This window comes from Neomonachus schauinslandi, chromosome 3, assembly GCF_002201575.2.
Source record: "Neomonachus schauinslandi chromosome 3, ASM220157v2, whole genome shotgun sequence".
In the NCBI taxonomy this organism is placed as follows: Eukaryota; Metazoa; Chordata; class Mammalia; order Carnivora; family Phocidae; genus Neomonachus; species Neomonachus schauinslandi.
Window position 1 is genome coordinate 124,546,692 of NC_058405.1, and position 23,403 is coordinate 124,570,094.

General features: G+C 38.5%; 1 protein-coding gene across 1 annotated transcript in view; it reads right to left on the minus strand.

Annotated features, from left to right (window-relative positions):
• Window positions 1-23,403, minus strand: part of LOC110591909 (fibroblast activation protein alpha) — a 73,117-nt gene that overhangs the window by 14,604 nt on the left and 35,110 nt on the right. The window contains exons 13-20 of the mRNA XM_021702890.2: window positions 18,156-18,260; window positions 17,987-18,057; window positions 16,153-16,206; window positions 14,108-14,232; window positions 9,948-9,995; window positions 4,464-4,562; window positions 3,929-3,998; window positions 2,972-3,166 (exon numbers count right to left, since the gene is read on the minus strand). Of these exons, the coding sequence (XP_021558565.2) occupies window positions 2,972-3,166; window positions 3,929-3,998; window positions 4,464-4,562; window positions 9,948-9,995; window positions 14,108-14,232; window positions 16,153-16,206; window positions 17,987-18,057; window positions 18,156-18,260 (767 nt within the window). The remainder of the gene's footprint in view (window positions 1-2,971; window positions 3,167-3,928; window positions 3,999-4,463; window positions 4,563-9,947; window positions 9,996-14,107; window positions 14,233-16,152; window positions 16,207-17,986; window positions 18,058-18,155; window positions 18,261-23,403) is intronic.

Below are 23,403 nucleotides of genomic sequence, written 5' to 3' on the forward strand. Positions count from 1 at the left end.
CTTCTTCTTCTTCTTCTTCTTCTTCTTCTTCTTCTTCTTCTTCTTCTAACCCTGCTTTGCTTTGTTTAAATCTATTTATTGATCCTGACTAGTATTTACTGCTGTTTCCAAATATGCACACATGATTTCTTTTTGGTATGTAAAAAATTTAGCCAGATTGCATTTTATATGAGATTGAAGGGGATACATTTTATTCTTTTGTGGGAAGGTTAATTTGAGGGCGACCATAAAGGGATGACAATCCCAATTCCCATGTCAGACATTCAGTGTCTGATTCCTAAAACACTTTTTGGCAGACATGTGGTTGAATTATTCCCAGGATAATCATTATAAATCTATCCTTTTTAGCTTTTGTTTTCTCAAAGCATCGGGTTCCAAGGCGTCCCTTTCACTTTTGCAGAATGATGCTTTCAAGCAAAGCAAGGCCAGCCCCCAGTGCATCTCCACTGTTCTGTATATGCTTTGCATGGGCCACACAGCCTCCCCTGGTTCACCAGGCTGTTTACTAAAAGTCCCATCTGACAGCAATGTCATCCCTTCAGAGTGCGGGGTGTGGGGTGAGGGTGTTAACCCTTTTACGAGGATTGTAAGTGCACTGAAAGTAGAAGTTGTAAGTTGCACAATTTCATACAGAGTGGATTGCAATGGCATATATTAATATTTGATCTGTTGTTGTTCAATGGCTGAGCAAATGAGTGAACATATGCCTGCTCTATAGCAGGAAGACTTTCTTCAGATTCCATCCTAAAAATGGCTCAGAGAAGGTAAAGGTAGCCAACTACTGCCTCTGGTCTATCTTCAGTTTTAAATGCCAAAGACATTTATATTATTGTGAAAATTGGTACAATTTGTGGCTTCATGTCCTATATATTGAACATCAGAAATAACAATTTTCGTTAAGGCCTCTCCATGGGTTTCAGGTTTAAATTTTCATTCCATGCAAGAAACACGATAAGAAGCTATCTGTTCTGTTTCTTGAGGTATTCTTAAATTCAAATGCTGCAATTTGGGTAGTAAATAAGTGCCCTCAAAGGCATGATGATGTATTGTGCTGTTATTAGTAGATTGTGATGATGATGATGATGATGATGATGATGATAAATTTGTTTTTCAACCAGTGCCAAAACAAACCACTTTTTAGCTCTACCAACTTTGGAAAAATCCAGTTGAATTACAAATGAGGTGTAATCCACATCTGGCTTTTGATGTAGTCTCACGGTCGCATGCCCTTGGTGTTTATTGCATGGTTTAAGTACAAATAGATGTGACCCACAGTGCCAAAAAAAAAAAAAAAAAAAAAAACTCCTTAAAGAATTAGGTCCGGGGCACCTGGGTGGCTCAGTCGTTAAGCGTCTGCCTTCAGCTCAGGTCATGATCCCAGAGTCCTGGGATCGAGCCCCACATCGGGCTCCCTGCTCAGCGGGAAGCCTGCTTCTCCCTCTCCCACTCCCCCTGCTTGTGTTCCCTCTCTCGCTGTGTCTCTCTCTGTCAAATAAACAAAGAAAATCTTAAAAAAAAAAGAATTAGGTCTATAACACTGAAACACCATTGATCATATGGTGTTAGTGGTGTTCATATTTCCATCAAGGCACACCACAATCTTTATGTGAGAAACTGATCTCTTGGTAGATTTTTCTTTGAGCTATCTCTTCTATGCCTCCCCATCAGGCAGAAGATTCTCCTAAAAAGGTTAATAGCAGACAGGCCAAAAATCTGGATCAGCAAGAAAGATGGAGCCTCCTAGAAATCAGGCATGAATAATGCCCACAGATTGTGCAGTGTTATTTAATAATCTACTTATTTATTTGTCAGATTTTACTCAAATAGACTGGTTTTAATTGAATATTGTATATAAGTGTGTGTATATTACTGTTCACAGAATGGAAGGAAGATTTGAAAACATATGGGTTATGATTACTTTTCCATTTTTAAAAATAATTACTTGTGAGTCTAAACTCTTCTGCTGTGATTAGAGACAAAAATACAGAAAAGTATTGTCTGGGCCTGGCTCCTAGCTGTCAAATTCAATCTTCATTGAATGTGTTATATTGAAATCAGTAACTATTAATGACATTAAGATGATCAAAGGAATTTACTAATGAATTTTCTAAATTGCTCTTTGCTGTGAAACAGTGTTTGACCTTAGGCCGTTACACACACATATACATCCATGACTAAGGGTGCAACTGGCCTGTGTTAGCTTTTACATTTATAAACTACTCTTCTCTAACTTCATGTATGCACAACATAATAACAGAAACCCAACAACTGTAGAGAAATATCCAGAAGAATCCTGCAGAGTACTTCCAAATAAACAGTGATTTTGGTGACTATATTCTTTTTGTTTCAGAAAAGATGGTGGAGACACAAATTATGGTTGAGAATGTAGTTGGATAAGAACTCAGATTATGAATCTGTCTTTCCTATGAATGCTTGCATAATATAATTTGTATTACATAAAGTGAATTTTTTTGTCAAATGAAAACAGGAAAACACTTTCATACTAACACAGCCAAACTTCACAACTAGCTTAATTACAAAAGAATGCCCAGTATCTATAAGGACAGAGTGTTGATGAAATCTTGAGGCATTTCTAAATTTATGAGCTAGAATCCACAACGCTTGAGCAAATTCAGATGTTTGATTGCCTATAGACCATCCCTAGAGTTATACAATTTTTTGTGTGGGAACCATGTGAATAAATGAAAGGATATGAGAATGACTGAAATACTGAAAGAGAGTTATTTGTCATTTATCAGTATAAATCATGTTTCTACACATTTATTAGCTCTTTTCCATCGGTAATTCTTTTCTCATATTGGGACAAAATATCTCTTTAAGATTAATGGTAACTTTAGATGAAGTGAGGAAAATAGACAAAAAGAATGAAATCATTAAAGATGGAGTAACCCAACAATGATTGCATGACTTTTGTTGCACACCAATTTCTGTTTGAATGAGAAGTGCTCACCTGACAGCTGTGATCTGGTCCTCAACTTCATAAACACCCAGCTTTCGATATACTGCATACAGGAGTCTGTCACCTTGGAAGGCTGTTCCTCTGCCATCCACCAAGGCAATGACTATCCCCTCCTTACTTGCAAGATAAGAAATCCAACTAATAGCGAATACAGACCTTACGCTCTGACTGCAAGGACCACCATACCTAAAGGAAAAAAAAAAAAAAAAAAAAAAAACACAACAAAAAGAATCTTGGATTCCTTGGTAAAACTCAACTTCACATCATGGCTAAGAATTGCCTTTAGTATTTCCCAGTACATTTGCATGATAAAATTTCAATAACAGTGGCATTAGAACTGGCTCAAAATCAAGAGAGGACCAGGCTTTTCCCAGAGGTTTGCTACAAGGAAGTTGTTTTGGGACACAGCCTCTCCTATTCCCCAAAACGGATACATCTAGGGTTGGCATTTCAAGGAATATGTGTGGGTTTTTCGTCATTTCTGCCACCTGCCACTTGCTAAAAGCAGGCATAAGATATACTAAAAAAAATGCATGGTGTTTTAAGCAAATTGTGTGTAGGTCAGCACTGATTTTGGGTGTGATTCCACTAAATGTATTCCATTCCCTTATTTCATTTCTAACTCACTTACATAAGACATTAAGATGATTTACAATATTTTTTGGCTGCAATTTCTCTATCTCAAAGGTATTCTGACACATTCGGCAATTTGCCATACAAAGGAAATTCAAGACAGCGAATGCAAGCCAGTCCATCTAAAACCCCCAAACTTCCTCCATCTATTTTAAATAGCCATATTTTATTTACTCTGATTAGTTGAGGAATATATAAAAACAGCATCAATAGGAACTGTTACCAAGGAGAATGGTTCATTCTATCTCATAAATGTGTATTTAATTCAACATATTTTCAGTAAATAGTTTTTACACCAAAGAAAATATTACATACACTTGAATTAGCAAGGGATACTTCTTTGATCTGTCAAATTGAGGAGGAAGAATCATCTTGTACCATAAAGCTTAGGGGGAAAAAAAAGAAAAATCTTCATTCCACTATATTCATAGCATTATTTATTTTCTTTAATAACAAGATAACATAAAACTAATTCATAACTAGTAAACTGTAAAAAATCAAGACTATATTTTAAGTTGATTTTTATTACATATTTTTGCCAAATTTATAAATTACTAGCAATCTTGAGTTATTGTTTCTCTAGAAGCGCACATTCTAAAATTAAAATTAGATAAACTCTTTTTAAAAAAATATCAGTGTTGAAATGGAGCTACAGCAAAGTATAAGATCAACTCTATTTACAAACATATTAAAGATCTTTTGTGAAACTCTATTGTTACAGTAAGATTGTTTTACTTAAGACCTTTAATATTATAGGGTTTGGACTATATTTACCCTATACTTTTTTTTTTAAAGGAAGATAAGTGTTCAGTCTCATATTTGTAAATGAGAAATTTTTAAAAGATCTTACTGATGTCATCCACTTCAAGTTTCTTAATTTCCTCTTTAGGTAGCTGGATATTTTTCAAAGCATTTTCCAATTCTTTGTTTTCTTCCAGGATTCTAATTTCTTTGAAAAAAAACAAAATGTTCATTTTCAATTAATAGCATTCCATAAGAAAATTCCTTTCTTAAAATTCTTTTGGGTTTAGTATAGATGAAACTGAAACTGTATAAGGAACTGTATAAGAAATTTTATATTGACAAGCATATTTTTAACCCAGCCTTTAAAGCAGGTATGAGTTTATGAGGACATTAATCATTGCCTCCTGAACTGATCTTCATGGCATCAAAACACATTTTGAGCAGAATCACAGAGGCAACAATGTTTATTCACCATATTTTCCCATCTCCAACTTTTCTAACATGAAGCTATGACCTGAGTAGGTGACTATTTTTTATCATCTACTAAGAAAAAAAAAGTAAAATCTATATTGCTGGAACCTCAAATTAAAATAGGGGTGCCTGGGTGGTTCAGTCGGTTAAGCATCCAACTCTTGATTTTGGCTCAGGTCATGACCTCAGGGCAGGCTCAGCAGGCAGTCTACTTGGATTCTCTCTCTCTCTCTTTCTGCCCCCCCACCCCGCCCCTGCTCATGCGTGCACGATCTCTCTTTCTCTTTCAAATAAATAAATAAATCTTTAAAAAATAATTAATTATATAGTCACAAAATTTGTTTTTAAATTTTCAATGTGTAAAGTCAAATACTCTTTCTGTGATGTACTTTTTCTGTGATATATATATGTATATATATAGGATATATATGACATTTTATAATATATATTAATATAGGACATATATATATTTTTTAGAGAGAGGGAAGGAGACACAAGGGGGGAGCGGTAGAAGCAGAGAGAGAGAGAGAATCTTAAGCAGACTCTATGTCCCGCGTGGAGCCAGACACAGGGATCCATCTCACAACCCTGAGATCATGACCTGAGCCGAAAGCAAGTCAGACACTGAACCGACTGAGCCACCCAAGCACCCCAACATATATTTCTTTTTAAATCTTTTCCTGCTGTACTTAATTAATGTAGGATATTCTTCCTTTTTCTGGTAATTGAATTATTGCACATCATATCCCTTCAGATCATTTTTGTCAGGGTAGTTATACATCTTAGTAAAATAACAATATATGCACGCTCTGATCTCTTTCTGTTTTTCACCTTGAAAGATCTTCAAAAAACCTGCTGCTTATATTTGAGCTTAATTATGTTCACGCTTTAATCTTTGAAACTGAACAATCCATTGATCTCCTGATGCTGCAGTTTGGTGGAATATGCAAATGGGTTTCTAGCAATTGAGGGTTTTTTTTGCAAGTTTTATTTTGAACTAGAATTGATGCTAGTTATCTGCTAGAGAAAAGTTAGACTTTCATGTAACATGTGGAGTTTGTCGATTTATTTTCCTTAAAAGAAGGTCTGGATGACTTCTGAGATATGACAGTTTTTACAAAAGAATCCTGTGAATGTCTTGTTTTTGTGCCTTTTTAAAAGTGGTCCTTGAAGATGGGGAACTGGAGAGGTACTTGTAACTACAGTAAGTTTGCCAAACCATTTCCCTTGTAACTCTCAGTTTTCATATACTCATGGCATTTTGTTCCAACATGTTATATTTAATCTTAGAACAAGTATAGATGTTTTGGTATGAGTTGTATAAGATACATAATAAATTTCATTTTAACTTTGGATAATCCATCAGGAAAGAGATACTTGTGGCATCTTAAAAGTTAGAACAAAACAAAACAAAAAACCCCAAAAAACAAGACAAAAAAACCCCCACCAAATACACAATTCTAAGTACAACGGAGTCAGCTCTTCATTCTCCTTGTGTGGGTTCTGTGTGTGGATCTATTACGGATGAAGGGAATCCTGTGTGGAGCAAGTACACAGAGTGACTGCATTATAATTGCTTATTTATTTATTTTCATATTTTACTTATTATTATATTTATTATTTACTTATTTGCTTTTATCATGTTACCAACAGGTACCGGAAGTTGGAGACTATACACAAGTGTTGCCAGGTTGGTTAGACTTTGATTCCTCCATTCTTTTCCTAGCTATTGAACTTTGCTGATTCATGGCTTACTGAAATGCCAAAGTTAATTTATAAGCTTATTAATGCTCTATAGTCCAGAGAAGCATTAGTAAATTAACTTGGCAATTTTCCCACCCCTTGGAGCAAAATGGGATTTCATAGGACTGTCGGCACCCGGGGTTGCCAACTGGGCTTCTCTATGTAGCTTTGCATTAAAAGCATATAACATGGAAGGAGTGCTACCGCCCAGAGCACCTTTCACCTTATTTCACTCATCATTCTATACTCAGTACCTAGCATACTTAGTACCTAGTACACGATATATATGTAGTATATGCTCTCCATTTATTTGCGGACTCTTCATTATGATGAAATTAAAAAAGAAGAATGATGGATCATGTAAGAATTTTTTGTTTTAATTATATGAACTACTGTATGTTACTCACTAATTATATTATGTGAAGAATCTGTGGAAAAGCTGATAAATGAGGTCATTCGATCAGTTGGGTAATTGTAATGAGCACTTGTTGTGCCTGAAGCAACTAAGCCTCTGTTGGGATGTCTATGTCAAGTGCCTACCCTTCTGGGTTTCTAAAGCACCTGGTTCAGGTCCTATGTTATTTTCAAATGACCTTACCCTACTTTGCCGATAAAATGAAGCCATTGCACTGTTTTCTGCAATGTCTACACACTTTCATACAGTTACATTAGTAATTTCTCCATTCTTGCTCAGCACAATGCCAGAGATGAATCTCCACCTGCCCCTGGACTCCATTTTTTCCCAACTTTTTTGGAGACCTCCCTCCTTTATGTCTTTGACCACTTCTGGTCTCCTAATTTCTTCCATCAGCATTTAACCATACTCAAATGTTTATTATCTTTCAAAAGCAAAATTAAATCTTTATCAACTGCTTCCAGCCATCATCCCTCCTCTTTCCTCCACTCTTCAGGCAGACCTATTGAAAATATTCTTTTTACTTATGTCCTATCAAGCCTAAACTTGCTTCCATCTGGCTCCCACCTCCACTGTTTCTCTGAAACTGGTCTGACCAAGCCAACGGTAATCTCCCTCTTGCTAAATTCATTGATTTAGAGCACGTCTCACTTTACTCTCTGTAGCACTTGACACAGATGAGTCCTCCCTCTTTCTGAGATCCTCTCCTCCCTGAATTCTATGATACCATACTCTCAAGGTTATCCTCCTTCTGTGCCCCTCTCTGTCTCCTTCACAGGTTCATTTTTCTCTTCCCATTTCTCATGTTGGTATTCTGCACAGTTTTATTCCTACTCTGTGTTCTTATCCACTTCCACGGTCTTAGTAACCATGGATTTCATAAATTAATGACTTCTTGTTCCTCATCTTCAATCCAATGTCCAGATCCAAAACTTTGTCACTTCAGACAGCTCCACTTGGATATCCCATTGGCACCTCAAGCTCAACATTAAAAACAAAATTCATCATCTCAAACATTCTTTTGGCTGTGAATCCCTCCTTCAGTAAAAAGCATCAATATCAATCCACTTGACCAAGCCAGACATCCAAGCAGCATTAATCCCTCCCTTATATTTGGAGGTTTCCAGTTTGATGTATCTCTCATTAGGAGACATTTCCTAACCCCCATCCCCCAGATACAGTACCCTGCTTATGTGCTTTCCTATTTCTCTATTTCCCCCATCCTAACCGTGTCCTCACTGTATTACCCACTCACAGGTTTGCATTCCCCATTGATCTATAATCTCCTTGAGGACTTGGACCATATCTAACCCAGTATCTGTTAATTTTAAGGATCTAGTATCTAGCACAGTGTCTGGCTTAATGTGATAGGTGCTTAATAAATATCGGTTGAATAAAGATTTCTGGCACCAAATGCAAAGGAAAATGGGTGGAAAAAAAAAAAACCCTACAAATAAATAGAAGACCCAGCATCCGCTCTAAAAAGCAGCTTATCTGGGAATTTATTAAAGATTCAGATTCTGTAGCCCAATCTAAGATCCACTGAACTGGAATTTCTGGGGAGGGCCTGAGCATCTGTATTTATAATAAATATCTCTGGAGAATTTCATCACGAGGCGAGTTTGCAGAACTGTGTTCTAAAAAAACCGCATTCTATTCGAGGGTTAGAAAACATATAAATACATATGAGAAATGAGAGTGACATGAGCACTGCACCTATTTTGTAAGTATTGGGTGAAGTAATAACACTTTTGTATGCGGTGCCGAAATTGGTATCTGGCAGGAATAGGAGAAGGATAATAAGAAAGTGGAAATTCATGCTCTGAAAAAAGGGAGGCTGACCTTTAGCAGTCATGATAAAATGGGAATCATACATTTATGGGAATTTCCATTAAAATAAAATCTTTCAGATTTGAATGTAGTATTGCTTTAAAATGTCTCTTACTCAAGCCATACTGAGAAATACAATCTTTTATTCTTTAAAGGTATTTCATTATTAGACATGAGGTAAAAAAAAAAAAAAAAACACAAAAAACAAAAAAAACCCCTTCAAAATGGCACTAAATTCACAGTCCCTGTATTACAATGCCTGTCCTGCCCAGAGCTTCTGAATTGACTGTTTTTTCTCATTACCTTATTTTCACCTATTTTACTTGAGCCATTGAGCTGGCAGTCAAACTAATCCCGGAGCAGTCTCCTGACTTGTCAGCAAAGCTGTCCGGGGAGGATCACAGGCACGAGTCCTGAAGTCCCTCATTGTCCCTCGTCTCCATCAACTTCAACCCTATAACGTTGTTCAATAGTAAATCAAAAGACAACAGGGGAACTGCAGGGAGAGTTATGGGGGCAATCACACACTCGGATCACTCTGCCGAGAGCAAAGACGGTCATCTTTGATCTGTGAGCTATTTTGAACCAATATCACAGATATGGGATGGAGGAGGACCATCTTGATAATAGTTGGAAATGGGAAAAGCCTCTACATTTCAGGGATTTCATTTGTAGCAACAGTGTGATGTAGCTGTTAGAACAAAAAAGCCAGCGTGATAATCAGACAGCCTCTGCTTTGAACTGGACTCAGATCTGGAATTTGTCTCTAGTTTGGAATGCTGCAACAAAGCAGGAATTCTTATTTGGGAGGGAGGTTGTACTAAATATCCCGAGTTTCCTTCCAATGCTAAGCTTCTGTGTTTTTTATAAGGCTGCCTGGGGAAGACAGCATGAATCCCTGTGACATAACTCATCTGTGTTATGCCAGGTTCTTACTGCAAATAATTATTAAATTTCAGAGGATCAGGTTTGACTCAAAGAATATCCAAGTCTATGTGACAATAAGCTCTATGACCACAGGATTCCATCACAGTTCCCCTTGTTGGTGTGGGGAAACTGTCTTGGTGCCTCTTGTGTAATGTCACCCAGAGTTCAGGATTTCTTTAGACAACAGCATGCAAGCGAGCGTACCTTGATCAGTGTGGCCGTCATGAAGGGTAGAAATGGGGAGGCCTGGGCCTGTGCACAGGATGAAAACAAAACCATGCTTAAGCTTTAAAATAACACTGAGTTTCCAATAAGAAACTGGTCATATTTGTGTCAAGCTCAAGTATATCTTAATTCTACAGCTGTTTTTTTTTTTTCCCCATGGAGAAGCAAATACCACATTTTAAGTTACATTTAAACAACACATGAGATCAGAACACAATCGAAGAACAGATGTGAGAGAAGAGTTGCCCGTGCACTTTTCCAGGAGTGATCGGAATAGTCCAGCTCTCATGACACAAACGGCCCCCAGGATCTGCCATGATAAATGGCCCAGTGAGAAGACATCACGTTGTATGGGCTAGCGTTAGCTGTGTCTTTTTTATCCGATAACCTTCACCAGCACCCAGATGATACTCTCAGTCTGGCTTCTTGGTCCAATGTTCAGTTTATTTGGGAGGGTGGAACCCAGCATCTTTCCCCCCCACCCCATGTAATTAATAGATGCAGAAATAAATTTGTATAGAATCTGTTACCTGTATGCTGTGGCAGGTGACATTCCCTGGGAAACAGACCCAGAAGTTTTGTGGGCCAGAGATTTTTCTGGGGGTAGTATTAGGATGCTCACTTCTGGGAGAGGAAGGATGAGGTGGTAAGGGAAGGTGGGCTTTAGTGCAGTCAAGACACAAACCTCAGCCGACCCCACAGGGAGCTCTGGATGGCCTGCAGAATGGCCTCCATGTACAGGGCTGGCTTTTATACCCCAGATTGGAGCAGTCATCGGATGTGGCAGGGGACGAGGGCGATTCCCAGGGTGGGAGCTCGGCTGTGAGCTGTCGGTGGCCACCAGCACTCTCAGCAGCTAGCGAAATGAGGGATTCGGCCCGGAAGTGGGGGGTTCTGGGTGACACACCAGTGTCCACTACATATTACAGCGTGGAACTCAGGTTTTCTGTGCAGAAACTGGCCATTTTAACAAGATCTGCACATAATTACACACTAATTATCTCCAACTCACTTGAACCACAGGATAAAATAATACCTGGAAATACACGTTTTTAAAATTTTTAATTTTTTTTAAGTAGGCTCCACACCCAGTGTGGAGCCCAACGTGAGGCTTGAACTCATGACCCTGAGATCAAGACCTGAGCTGAGATCAAGAGTGGGACGCTTAACTGCCTGAGCCACCCAGGCGCCCCTGGAAATATACTTTTAAAGGATAAATTTGCTCTGACAGTCGATGGGTTAAAAGAAACAACATGGAAGCTGGGAGTAGAGGTTCATTTGCACTCCTGATGCTTCTTCCTTCTTTGTGGAACATAATTAGAGTAGCACCCTAGAGCCCAAGCAAGCTGAAGCAAGGGTAACCTTTTTGATGAGTTCTCAGAAGACCTGGATAGAGAGAAGTACCTCCTTCTTCTGCTTTGTTCCTGGCATCTTTCTGCCTGTTCTTGAATGGATCCTCATGCTCTAAGGGGGACAATGCTGGGGCCTGTGGGGGCCGCCAGTGGCTTTCTAGTCGTACCCATATTTGTGCAATTGTAATTCTGAGTAACCTTTACAGGTGATAAAGTTAATATTTTAATTTCCTCCCTGACCCCTCAGGTGAACTTGAGAGTAAGGAGAAGGGATATTATTTATTAGGCTCTCTCAAAAAATAATTCTCTATTGTGTGGAGTTTCAAAATTTTATAGAATTTCATTTTCAGAGATTCTCATTTTGACCAGCTTTTCCTCAAAGTTATTAGAAAGGACAAACACATATTATATTTTTGGTCAGAATGTAAGGAACTGAAACATGAATCTGAATTTCTTGACTTCCGTCAACAAGCATCCACCCTATGGAATTTTCATGGGCATGCAGCTCCAGGAGTGACAACTAGCATATCTGTTTTGGCCAAATTCTGAGACAGACTAATGACTGGCCACCCTGGGTACAAATGGCCTGAGCCTGTGGTCACAGAGGCATCAAAGCACCAATTGTCTGGAGTCCCTCCTTTGCATTACTTCTGTTCCATCAGCATCAGGAAGAGGATTTTTATCTATTTAATCCTATTATCTGGGATTTACTCACCATCTCTTGGAGAGTTTGAAGTTACATAATGAGGCTTTACTCTTAGTCCTAAAGGGAAAGATTTCAAGGTTTTTCTTATGATGGCTCAGTGACTCATTTTACTGGAGCTTCAAAAACACCAGACGATGTGATGCTTCCCACACAGTATATTTTTTGCTAAATGGGAAATTACCATACTGCCGAGCAAGAGTGAGTGTGGAAAAGTCAGGCGATTCAAGTTCTAGAAAGGACTCTTCCACCAACTTTTGAGGAGAGCTTAGTCTTTGCTTCCTTATCTTTTCAGTGGGCACTCAGACTCAAGCAAATATTAGGAAGACAAAGTGATATAAAAAGTGGTAGAGTGCTTTCAGAAAGGGTTGAAACATCGTACAAATGCAGAATGTGTATAAACATAAATGAATGTATGCAAGTGTAGGGTCACTGAGGTCTCTATGGGTAAATATGTCAGCATAAGAACAAGTTTTTTGTTAGGCTTTGCAAAAGGCAATAGTGCTTTGATCTTCTTTAGCACCGATGTTCATTTAACAATTACGCCTTATGTGTAATTATTGTGCAGTAGCCATTTTTCTTGGCCTTATGAATGTAAAGATGAAAAGAAAGCAGCCTCTGCCTTCAGGAGAGAAAGACAAACAGATGACTCAGTATAGTTAGTTCAATGATACTATATGCCTGGCATGTAAGCTTTCAATATATGTTGCATAAATACATAGCTTGGGTTGAAGAATGTTGCATATAATTTGAGAAGGACATTTAATATATATCTTTAAGTGACATAACCACAATCAGCACATACAGTCATGAACAACAATCTCTTGGCTTTTGAAAGATGTCACTGACTCAACACACTGTGTTAAAGTAATTGTATCAAACTGACATCTTGTGCCATCTTAAAGGGAGCATTTGGGTTAAAATGTTTATCCACCGCTGCAGTCAATTGAGCCTGGGCTCGGGTTCTGGGGCCAGGTGATTGGGATGAGGAAAGTGGAATGACAGGGCAGCCTTCCTTCTGGGAATTAAAGAACCTGGGGTCTTCTGCAACTGGTCAGGGATCTCCATCAGCCAAAGATTCCATTTGTTCTCTGAGCTGCTTTCCACTGGGAGTTGATACTAGAAACAGTAGAGTGGCATGTATTTTGTAATAACATTCTCTGTTTGCTGTTCCTCACCAGGGAGACTCAGGGATTAATTATGGGGGTGGGATAGAGAATGGAAAAGTAGATATTTCTCAAGTCCATTTTCCAAATCTCCACGATGCCTACCAAGACCCCAATATATTTCACGGATCTACCGACACGTAACCAATCTGTTTCATGGCTTGTCGTAAGTTCAAGATATAGATAAGATGTTATGCACAAAAGAAAATTATTTGGATAGAAATTATTAACTAAATGTACACACGGCCTAAAAAACCAGGAAGTATTTGGTGTATTTTATTCCCTATGACTTTTTACTATTTGAATGAATTACTTATGTTATGTTTCCCAAATTTAGAAAGAACATACGAGGTGACAAAAGTTTACTTTCCATCCTCACTGAAACTATCATTCAAAGAAATATTGGCCTCCGAGGGAAGGAGTTCAGGTTTCCAGGACATTATTCTTTCCCCTGGCTGTCGGAGTTTGACATTTCTCCAGGCAAATGGGGCCAAAGTCCAGCAACCGTTTTAACAGAGAATGCTTCTTTCTGTGACACTGCTCGAGTCTTGCTGTGATAGCGAGTAGATGGTGTTTGCATATAACGTTAACCTCACGCTGCCGCAGCACACGGTCGGTACGAGCTTGGGATTTACCGTCAACACATCCCTGCTCCCATCCTGGCTCTGCTGCTTACCAGCAGTGTGGATCCTCTGCAAGTCATTCTATTTCCTCAACTGCAAAATACCGGGATAAAAATGCTCTCCTATTTTCCTTTCATTTTTTTCCCCCCATAAACGTTAGATAAGATAACAGAGGTAAGATCCTCATATATAACAACTGTTCGATGACCTGAAGTGTAGGATTGATCAGGGGAAGGTGATGATGAGGACACCAACATTGGCAGGGTGGTGGTGGAGCTCGGGGTCCGTTACCTACCGTAGCAGACAAGCGCATAGTACTTGGCGTAGTCACTGAAACTTGCTGTGTAATATTGGCACCTTTCTTTCCTTAGATGGCAAGTAATGCACTTTTTGCTTGGAGGATGGCTTCCAATGCTAATTCTAGAGGAAAATGAAAATAAAACTAAGCTGAAATTTTGAGATTGTATTTATCAAAATGTACTACTCCATGTAAAATGACTAATTTACATATTGACATCAAACCCACTCTATTTTTCTCTTGCCAATATCATTTAAAGTGAAGGGGAATTACAGTATTTTGATGTAGCCTGATTTTTCAATCATCTTTGCCTGAAGAGGCACAAGCCTTGAGAGAGAAGCCCTTCGGTTTCTCTGGGGTGGGAGAAATATCTAACACCTTGAATGGGAGTGAGGTAACCACTTCCCATAGCCATTCATCCTTTACATCTTACAGAGTGCTTGGCAATGCATAGTTCTTCATCTTCCCATCTCTCTTATTGTACTCCCATGCAAAACAGGCAAGGAAAATCTGGCAGGCTCACCAAGAAAGGGGTCGCTGTTCTTATCATATATCTGGAAGGGGAAATCAGTCATAAGCAAAGTGGAAATAAAAAAACCATAGTTTTTAAGTGCCTCCTGTGCCTTCCATTCCTTTCTAAAGGAAGTTTAGGGTCAGAGAAGCTCTTCCTGGTAATGCTTGCTCCCCACCACACTCCTACACAAGCCAGCCTGTACCTATCACGTCGGACCCGCCCTCTCCCCAGCAGAGCCTTCTGCATGGCTTCTGATTGGGGTGATTGGCTTTAATATACAGACTCCCAGACCTGACCCCAAACCCTCCGAATCAGATTCTCATTTGGGCCAGACTAGATGGTATGATGCCAGGCTAGGGTCAGGGTCAGAGTCTGTTGTGGCTGATGAAATAATCTGCTGCCGCAGTGTTCCCTCTGCTGCTGCCCCTGACCTTGCCCAGGGCATGGTAGATGGGAACCAGAGACCTCACTAGCACTACAGAGGGATTCTCTCCAATAGATAAGAAGTCACGATCCAGGAGGGAGCAGAGGAATGCAGCAGAGGGAAAATTCCTTATTTCCTTGGTTACAGTTCACATTCACGTTCACATTTTGGTGTAATCCTGGAAATGTTAGGTAGGCAGTTAACAGTAAGGGGGCTAGGTCAGCATGCCCAGGTACAAAATTCTGGCTCTAACAATATCACCTGCCTCCTGAAGTTGTGGGGATTAAATGAAATTACGTATGTAAAGTAGATAAAAATGTGCCTGACATATAGCAGACTACCAGCCGATGGAAACTATGACTTTTACTTCTATATCCGGAGAGGGCTGTTGAGGGCACCATTCCAATCACCAAGGGTACAACTGGACCAACTTAAACACTAATTTAGGAACAGAGATGAATTCCTTCCAATAGTAATAGGCTTATGCCAAAGTGAACCATATTAAAAGAAATCACATGATATGGCAATAACCACAATGCCTGGTACACAGTAGGGACTTAATAAGTGGCTGCTAAATGGATGAATGTCCGCAATTACCTCTCAATTTAGTTGAAGTATTTAGTATCATGTTTATATCAGCATTAGAATTTCTTGACTTTTTTTCTGAAAACATTTTGAGTTAGCTAATATTTGGGGGGTGTATATATTTTTTAAAGATTTATTTATTTGAGAGAGAGAGAAAGTACGTGTGCATGCATGAGCAGGAGGAGGGGCAGAGAGAGACGGAGAGAGAGAATCTCAAGCAGACTCCTCGCTGAGCATGAAGCCCGAGACAGGGCTCCATCTCACAACCTTGAGATCATGACCTGAGCCAAAACCAAGAATTCGATGCTTAACCACCTGAGCCACCCAGGCACCCCAGGGAAGTGTATATTTTTCTACTGATGTGGTGTACAGCATTCTCTCAATGTTTTACCTTGATTCATATATAATTTTTGTTACATTTCAGGCTTTAAAAAATATTCTATATATCCACAGGCCTCTGACAGATTTTCATTCATGTATTAACGTATAAAAATATTAGAATGTATTGACATAAATTACCTATAGATATTTCTTCTTCCAGGGTAGCCTTCAAATTCATTGCTAGAATAAAACCTGAAAATATATCCAGAAGTTATTAAATAAGTATTGATAACTAAATAGTGACAGAATTGTTAGTACTAATACTAATAGAATAAACAATATAGTCCAATGTTTGTCTAATGAAACTATATTAATTGGCACTTAGGTTGATAAGCCATTGCTGTTTATAACACTGAATTTTATGTACCTCCTCTGACTTTCAATTCATAGGAGAAAGATTAAATTATGCTGAATATTCCTTTTTTTATTATAGGTATATTGATTCATTAGTTATGAGTTACACAAAATAAGGTAGGATATTGATTATTATCACCCTCTTCCTGACAGTTTACTGGTTTCTCTATGCTATATTAATTTTGTCCATGATTCCGAAGACATTTTGAATTTGTTTTACAGAAGCTCTCACAATAGATGAATTTGTTATAAATCCAGAAATGCATCCGCACTATGACACCACACAAAGGGCCATGTTAATTCACCGAGATGCAAAAGAAGTCACAAGAGAACATACTTGTTACTTAAGTATCTGGGTCCCAGTTCTAACCTGTCTTAATATAGCTATGAAGTGGGAAATCCAATTTAGTGGCATGATTTTCACTCCTCTGTGAGTTCATCTGAATATCACGAAGTAACTGTCTTTCTTTTTTTTTTTCCTTTTTGGAAGAGCATAATGGAGTGTAGAAAGTCGGGTTCGGTTACCCATTTTTAATTGTTAGGACTGTTCAGTGGCCCAGGTGGTTTTATGTCTTCACTGTCATAAACACCTCGTTATCCCCAAGTAGAAAGAAAAGGTAAGAGAATGCAAATCACTCCTAGGATTGACTGTGTCTTCTAAACCAGCAACCTTCCACGTGCCTTGACTAACTTCACATGACTCCGACTGAGGGGACGGTCACTTGCACTTGTCTTCCTCACATCATCTCAAACTACCAGTGAATAAACTACTCCATATCTTTTCCAAGCGGCCCCCCGCAGGTGTCCTGTTCTGTCAGAAGCTTCACGGTTGCCTTCCTCTAACCCTGGGAACTGAGTCCACTTTGCCTTTCCTTCCCCTTTTCCTTCAGGACCGCGAAGTCAGCAGTCTTGTTCATCCTCTATCTGTCCTTATGGTCATATACCCTTCCTCTCATTCATTTAACAAATATTTACTGACTTCCAGTGCTGCATCAGGCACTATGCCAAGTGCTAAGGACACAAGAAAAAGGAGGCATAGCTTCTCCGTCCAAGAGTCCATATTTCATTGGCACTGTTCTAGTTCAGGTCCCCATCGTTGCAAGCTTCGATTAAGACCATGGCTGGGCCTTCCTGCCTTTGGGTTTCCCCTACCTCTGTTTCTACTTCACAGTATTTGGTAGGAAGTAATTGCTCAAAAAATGATAGCTGTTACAGATAATGATCTTAAATTCATATAACATTGAATCACTACAAAAAAATGTCTGTATCTATGGGCTGCCCTTCATGGACTTTTGAAGCTTGCTCCTTTCTTCAAGTGCTGAAGTGTAAAATTTGTGTTTAGAAGTAGTTGTTATTTTTAAAATTTTATACTTTTAATTTATTATCTACCAGGTATCAGAAGAGACATGACCCCTTACTAAATATTCTTTCCTGAAAGAAATCATGTTAACTAGCTGTTAAAGACTGTGCAATCTTAATGAAACCAGAGCTATCTGCACTAACCTCTAGAGTAAGTAACCAAAAATGCTCTTAACGAAGAGGTGGTACAGTATCATTTGTGTGTCCATCAGTGCTAATTAAAACCTGAATGGTGCATCATGCTTCATGCAATACTTACAGTGAATCCTGTGTTACTCTGAATATATTTATGGCCTCCCACTTGCCACTTGTAATTTGAATAGCATTTTCCTATAAAAAGACAAACATTATGTTGTGTGAAGCTGAGCGTTATTTGAGCAACCTCAAGTGAATGATCTTTGAGGAGATAAATCTTGGAAGGAACATACCACAGTGTCTTTGATATAGTGAATATGTTTGTAGCCATCCTTGTCGCTAAATATTTTGTAGTATGAAATGGCATCATAGCTGAAAACTGGTGTTGAAACAAAGAACTGAAAGAAATGAACAGAGGTTATGTTCAAAAGACAAACCAAACTAAAACTACAGATTTTTTAAAAAAGCAGTGGATAGTTACGATTATAGGAACCAGAACGCCTTGCCTCCCCTGCCTTCCATCACTCACATCTGAAATCCCATTCTTTCAGATAGACAGCTTTTCTAGGGATTCCAACAGGCATTTGCACATTCCAACTGCTGCTTAATTGCTACTACATACCACTGTGTTAATAATGTTTAATTCCATTGAACGTCTATGCTTGGAGATAGTGTGGTTTGAAAGAGAGTTAAAAGAATCACAAGTGAGTGTTGGGGATATTTAGCCAAGGTCAAACTTCAAAATGTGGTATATGACCAAAGTGTGACTCATGAAGGCTGATAGTTCTGATTTTTGATTTGTCTGATGCCAAGCACCTAATGCCAATGATTCAATGAAGACATTTTAAAGATGAAAACATCATGGCCTGCAAGCCACCGTTTTTAACATTGGAAAGAAACTTCTAGAACTTCTAGACTTGAGAGAAAAATGTTTTCCAGGACAAGCTAGTAGGAGGTTTACTCCTTGAGCTCAGGGAGCGAAACAGGCCTCGTTGCCTGTCTCTGGCCTCTTCCCAGGGCCCCCACTGGCCACTTGCTGGGAACTGCTGAATGACCCAAGGAGTCTCTGACACTCAGCTTTCCTGCGCCCTGGAGCAGAGCAAGTTACATCTCTATATCTGGAATGGTATAGATAACTCAAATCCTGCAAATATCCTCACATAATTTTTAGCTAGTAGTTTCGCCATTAAAAAAAATTAGCCATTAACTGAACATAATAATAAAAGGACCCCATTCATTTCCACTGAAAAAAAAAAAGACAAAAAAAATAGCCTTATCTTATATTTGTTGGCTTTGTTGTCATTGGGTTGTAAAAGAAAGGCAAAGTGGTAAAATGGCTATAGGAAGAAAGAGCTGCTCTGCATCATGCCCGGTAGAGATTCCCACAAATAATCCCAAACCAGCTGTCTCTGGCCAGAGAAACAAGTTGTTCAACTCCTTCAGAACTGACCAAGAGACAACAACCGAACTACCAGTATCTTTTAGTTGCCATAGGCCTTTTTAGTGATGGCTCCATGTGTGATCTGATAATTGATGCTTTTTGATAAAAATTTATGGTTATGATTACTTGATATTAAAATGTAACTTATTTGAGTATGGTGTCTGTAGTGGTCTGAATAGCATTCTCCAAAATTCATTTGAACCCAGACCTCCGATGGTAACTATGATGGACTGGGATTGTTTCTATCTCCTCCCAAATTCATATTTTGAAACCCTAACCCCCCACTAGGATGGTATTAAGAGGGGGGACCTTTGGCAGGTGATTAGGATGAGATGAGGTCACAGGTGTAGAGCCCCATGAATGGGATTAATGCCCTTATTAGAATTACCAGAGAGCTTGCTTCCCTTGCTCTGTTCTCTACCATGTGAGGATCCAAGAAGTTGGTGGTCTGCAACCCAGAAGAGAGCTCTCACCAGAACCCAACCAGGCTGGCACCCTGATCTAAGACTTTCCAGCCTCTAGAAGTGTGAGAAATCAACTTCTGTTGTCTCTAAGGCACTCAGGCTATGGCACTTTCTTTTAGCAGCCCAAAGGGGGAAGATAATGACCCTATTTGCAGATATAATCAAGGTAAGAATTGAGATGTGATCCTATTGGATCAGGATGGGCCCTGAATCCAATCTGGCTGGTGTCCTCAACAGAAGAGAGGATACCACTAGACCCAAGGGACATGGGGAAGAAGACTTCGTGATGGTGGAAGCAGAGATTGGAGAGATGCAACTGCGAGCCAAGGAAGTCCAAGGACTGCCAAGAGCCCCTAGTAGCTGGAAGAGGTGAGAAAGAATTCTTCTCTGGAGGCTTCAGAGGGAGCAGGACCCTGCTGACACCTTGACTTTGGACTTACAGCCTCCAGGATGGTGACAGAGTGAATTTCAGTTGTTTCAAGCCACCGAGTTTGTGGTAATTTGTTGCGGTGGTCTCAGGAAACTAATATGTCCTAAGTCTTATCACTCTGGCACAGAACGGATGTCTTACACCAAATGAAAAATGGAATAAGGAGAATCTATCTCCTTACACAATTCCTTTGTTAGTTTCATTAATCATAAGACCAGCCTCGGTGGGATTTGGGGTATTGAGACTAATGCCTCTAAATGAAATTGAAAGTGAACTGAGTGAAAAAGAGGCCCAGGGAAAAGAAATTCTGGCTTGTAATTTTGTGGATGGAATTTCATTAGCATAGGTCATCATAACAAGCCATTCTTTCATTTTAGAAGAAAGCTTTGCCTACTTAGGCCAATGATAATATACCTACTTACTAGTAGGCACTTTGCAATGCCTCCCTCTCACACCTCAGGGTGAAAGACAAAAAACAGAACTACGTTGTCTTCACTGCTAAAATGGAACCAGGGTCACAAAATATTTTAAGATGCCAGAGTAAAAACATATTCTCCTCATACCTCGGATTAGTAAGGAACTGTAAAAAAGGTTTTGTTCTAGATGAAGACTTAAAATTTCATTTTCATTGAAAAAAAATAAGAGGGCAGGGTGTTATGTTTTAAGATATCAGAATCAGGCGAACAGGAAGAATATCTCTGCTAAGCGAAAACTGTTATCTTCTCCTTTTTATTGCACACGGTGAAGACAGCTGCTTTAGATGAACAGGTAACTTGGGTGAGCTAAAGAGAGTGTGAAATATTTCCGCCTTCACTTTCCCAGAGCTGGGTCCATCGTGCATCCTGAGTTAAGTGCTTCTGGCGGCAAGTCACGCCTGGACCCTGGGTAAGCACCCATAACTAGGTGGTCCTCAGTTTTAACAAGGCCTTTCCACAGCCCCTTTATCGTGCTTAGATTTTCTGATAAATTACTCACCTCTATGTGCAAAGCCATTTCAAATATTATACTTGGAAGGTAAGATTATTCACCACCTGATAATTTCTTACCATGGTTGGGAAACAACCCTGAGGTCCTACTTAAAAAAGGCTGATGCCTAAATGGAGTCCGCATTTGGTGAAAAGCACAGACTTCAAGCATTGAGTAGAAAACTCATTTTTCTGGCAACCAAATTCAGCCAGCTTTATTTGTGAAACAAGGAAATAAAGGCTCACTTAAAAGTTAAAAAAAAATACAAACCCAAAACAACCCTCATTTTTTTGAACAAAGGGATTTTGCCAACAGCTAAGGGAGGTGTAGTGTATTGCTTACTTATTTTTAAAATAATTTAAATGTGGCTTTGCACCCTAAGATGTATGCTTTTAGTTAGTGCTTGTTCTCCAAATTTTACTAACTCAATACTAGATCCTTTGATTGAAGGCTTCTTTTTTTTTGGTCTGTTCTCTACAGGGTGAGAAGAAATTTGTTTGAAGTGAACTCGTGGTTGTTATTTTTCTGATCAAATACCAAAGGAGATGTTAGGTTATTTCCCCCAAATTAAGACACCGAATATCTCGTGCTGGAGGACAGAAAATGATAGGTAAAGCTCTATGTGCCAGTGCCCTGCCTGCAGCTGACAAGTGCATTGCTTTACACAAGTCATTCAGTCTCACTCCTCTGATTCACAGGCGGTTTCCAAGTGTTTTTCAGTTTAAATTTCCTTAATAAATTCTAAAGGAACAACTCTAAAATTGCTCTCTAATTTTATATTGATATGACTAGCCTGTACACTTTCTCTAAAAACTTCGTAAATATTACTTGAACAAATGTCTGAAAGATATACAAATTTCTAGGTTATTTCTGGGTAATTTTATTAAGCCATTGGTTTGATTATAGGTCAAAGGAAGCTATCCAGAATATTACGACATAGGAGTTATGAGCCTATAAAGTTATGGCCTGACTTTCAAAAGACATGTCAAAACTTATAAAATCTAATGAATGACCTCTTCAAAGCAGCTGCCTTGGGAGAATGTGAACCTACTCCTGAAAGCTATCACTGCAAAGATTTTTCGATGATACCTCTTCTGGTATTTAGAAATTTACTGATTATTGGGTAAATTTTAGGAGATCGAGATGAGGACATGAAAAAATAATTTTTCCCAATAGAATTCCAGAGCTATAGACATTAAAATGATCTAGCACAAAATCATGTTGAAGATAAATAACGCATTGTTCACTAGATTTATTTTGGCATGATTTTTTAAAAAATAATTTTTGATTTCATGTAGGGATCTCATCTTCCCTCAAAGGATATGCATGTGCTTCCACTGAGGGTATTTAAAACAATGTTTTATGGCTTTAGAAGGCAATTAATTAATTAATTGATCCATTCATCCAGCTCATGTTTGCTGAGGTTACAAGGCTGGTGCTATACAGATTGTAAAAATTGATAAGGTACAAATAACTCTAAGATGCTTATAAATAAGAGATTTCAAAAGATGCATTCTAAAATATTTAGGTGTATTTTGAATGCTGGTAGCATTTTCAGAATAAAAGTGTGTGGATTCCTAAAATCATGTCTTTGAGAAGACTGTTGGTATCATTGTTTATCTATTTGTAAAATCATATCATTCATGTCATTCTGTAGTAACTCCCGCTATGTTATCATAATGGAGAATACAACCAAAGGGAGTTTTCAAGTATTCTTCTTTGCTTTCATTCTTTACTGGAAATTTTATAATGGGAGTGAACTCATAGATTAACTTCCCCTTTCCTCAAGTTTTCAAATAATGATCTAGGAATTACCTTTTTGGAAGATGAGCTTCGGATTGACCAACATTTCAAAAATTTAGAAAATCCTGTCCTTTCACTGAATACTCCTGATTTTTCTTGCGTTATTTACTACAGTGGCAAAGAGTGAATGCAAATAGGACTTGCCCATTTTTTTTTTCTCAATTACACACCTATCTTTGTTACCTTGCTACTTTAGAGTATAACTTACACTTAATGTATATAATTAATAAAGTAATAACTATTCTCAAGTTAATGAATAAAACTGAAATATCTTTAACTGAAGACAGAATAAATATATGTAAGCTAATATCGCTAAATCCAGAAAAGTGTACAAAAAAGAGTTTTTAATATCTGATGATTTTTAGTCATTTACCCACCTAAACTTTGAATTTTTATGAGTTATCATCATACAATTGACTCTGAATTCTTTATTGTCC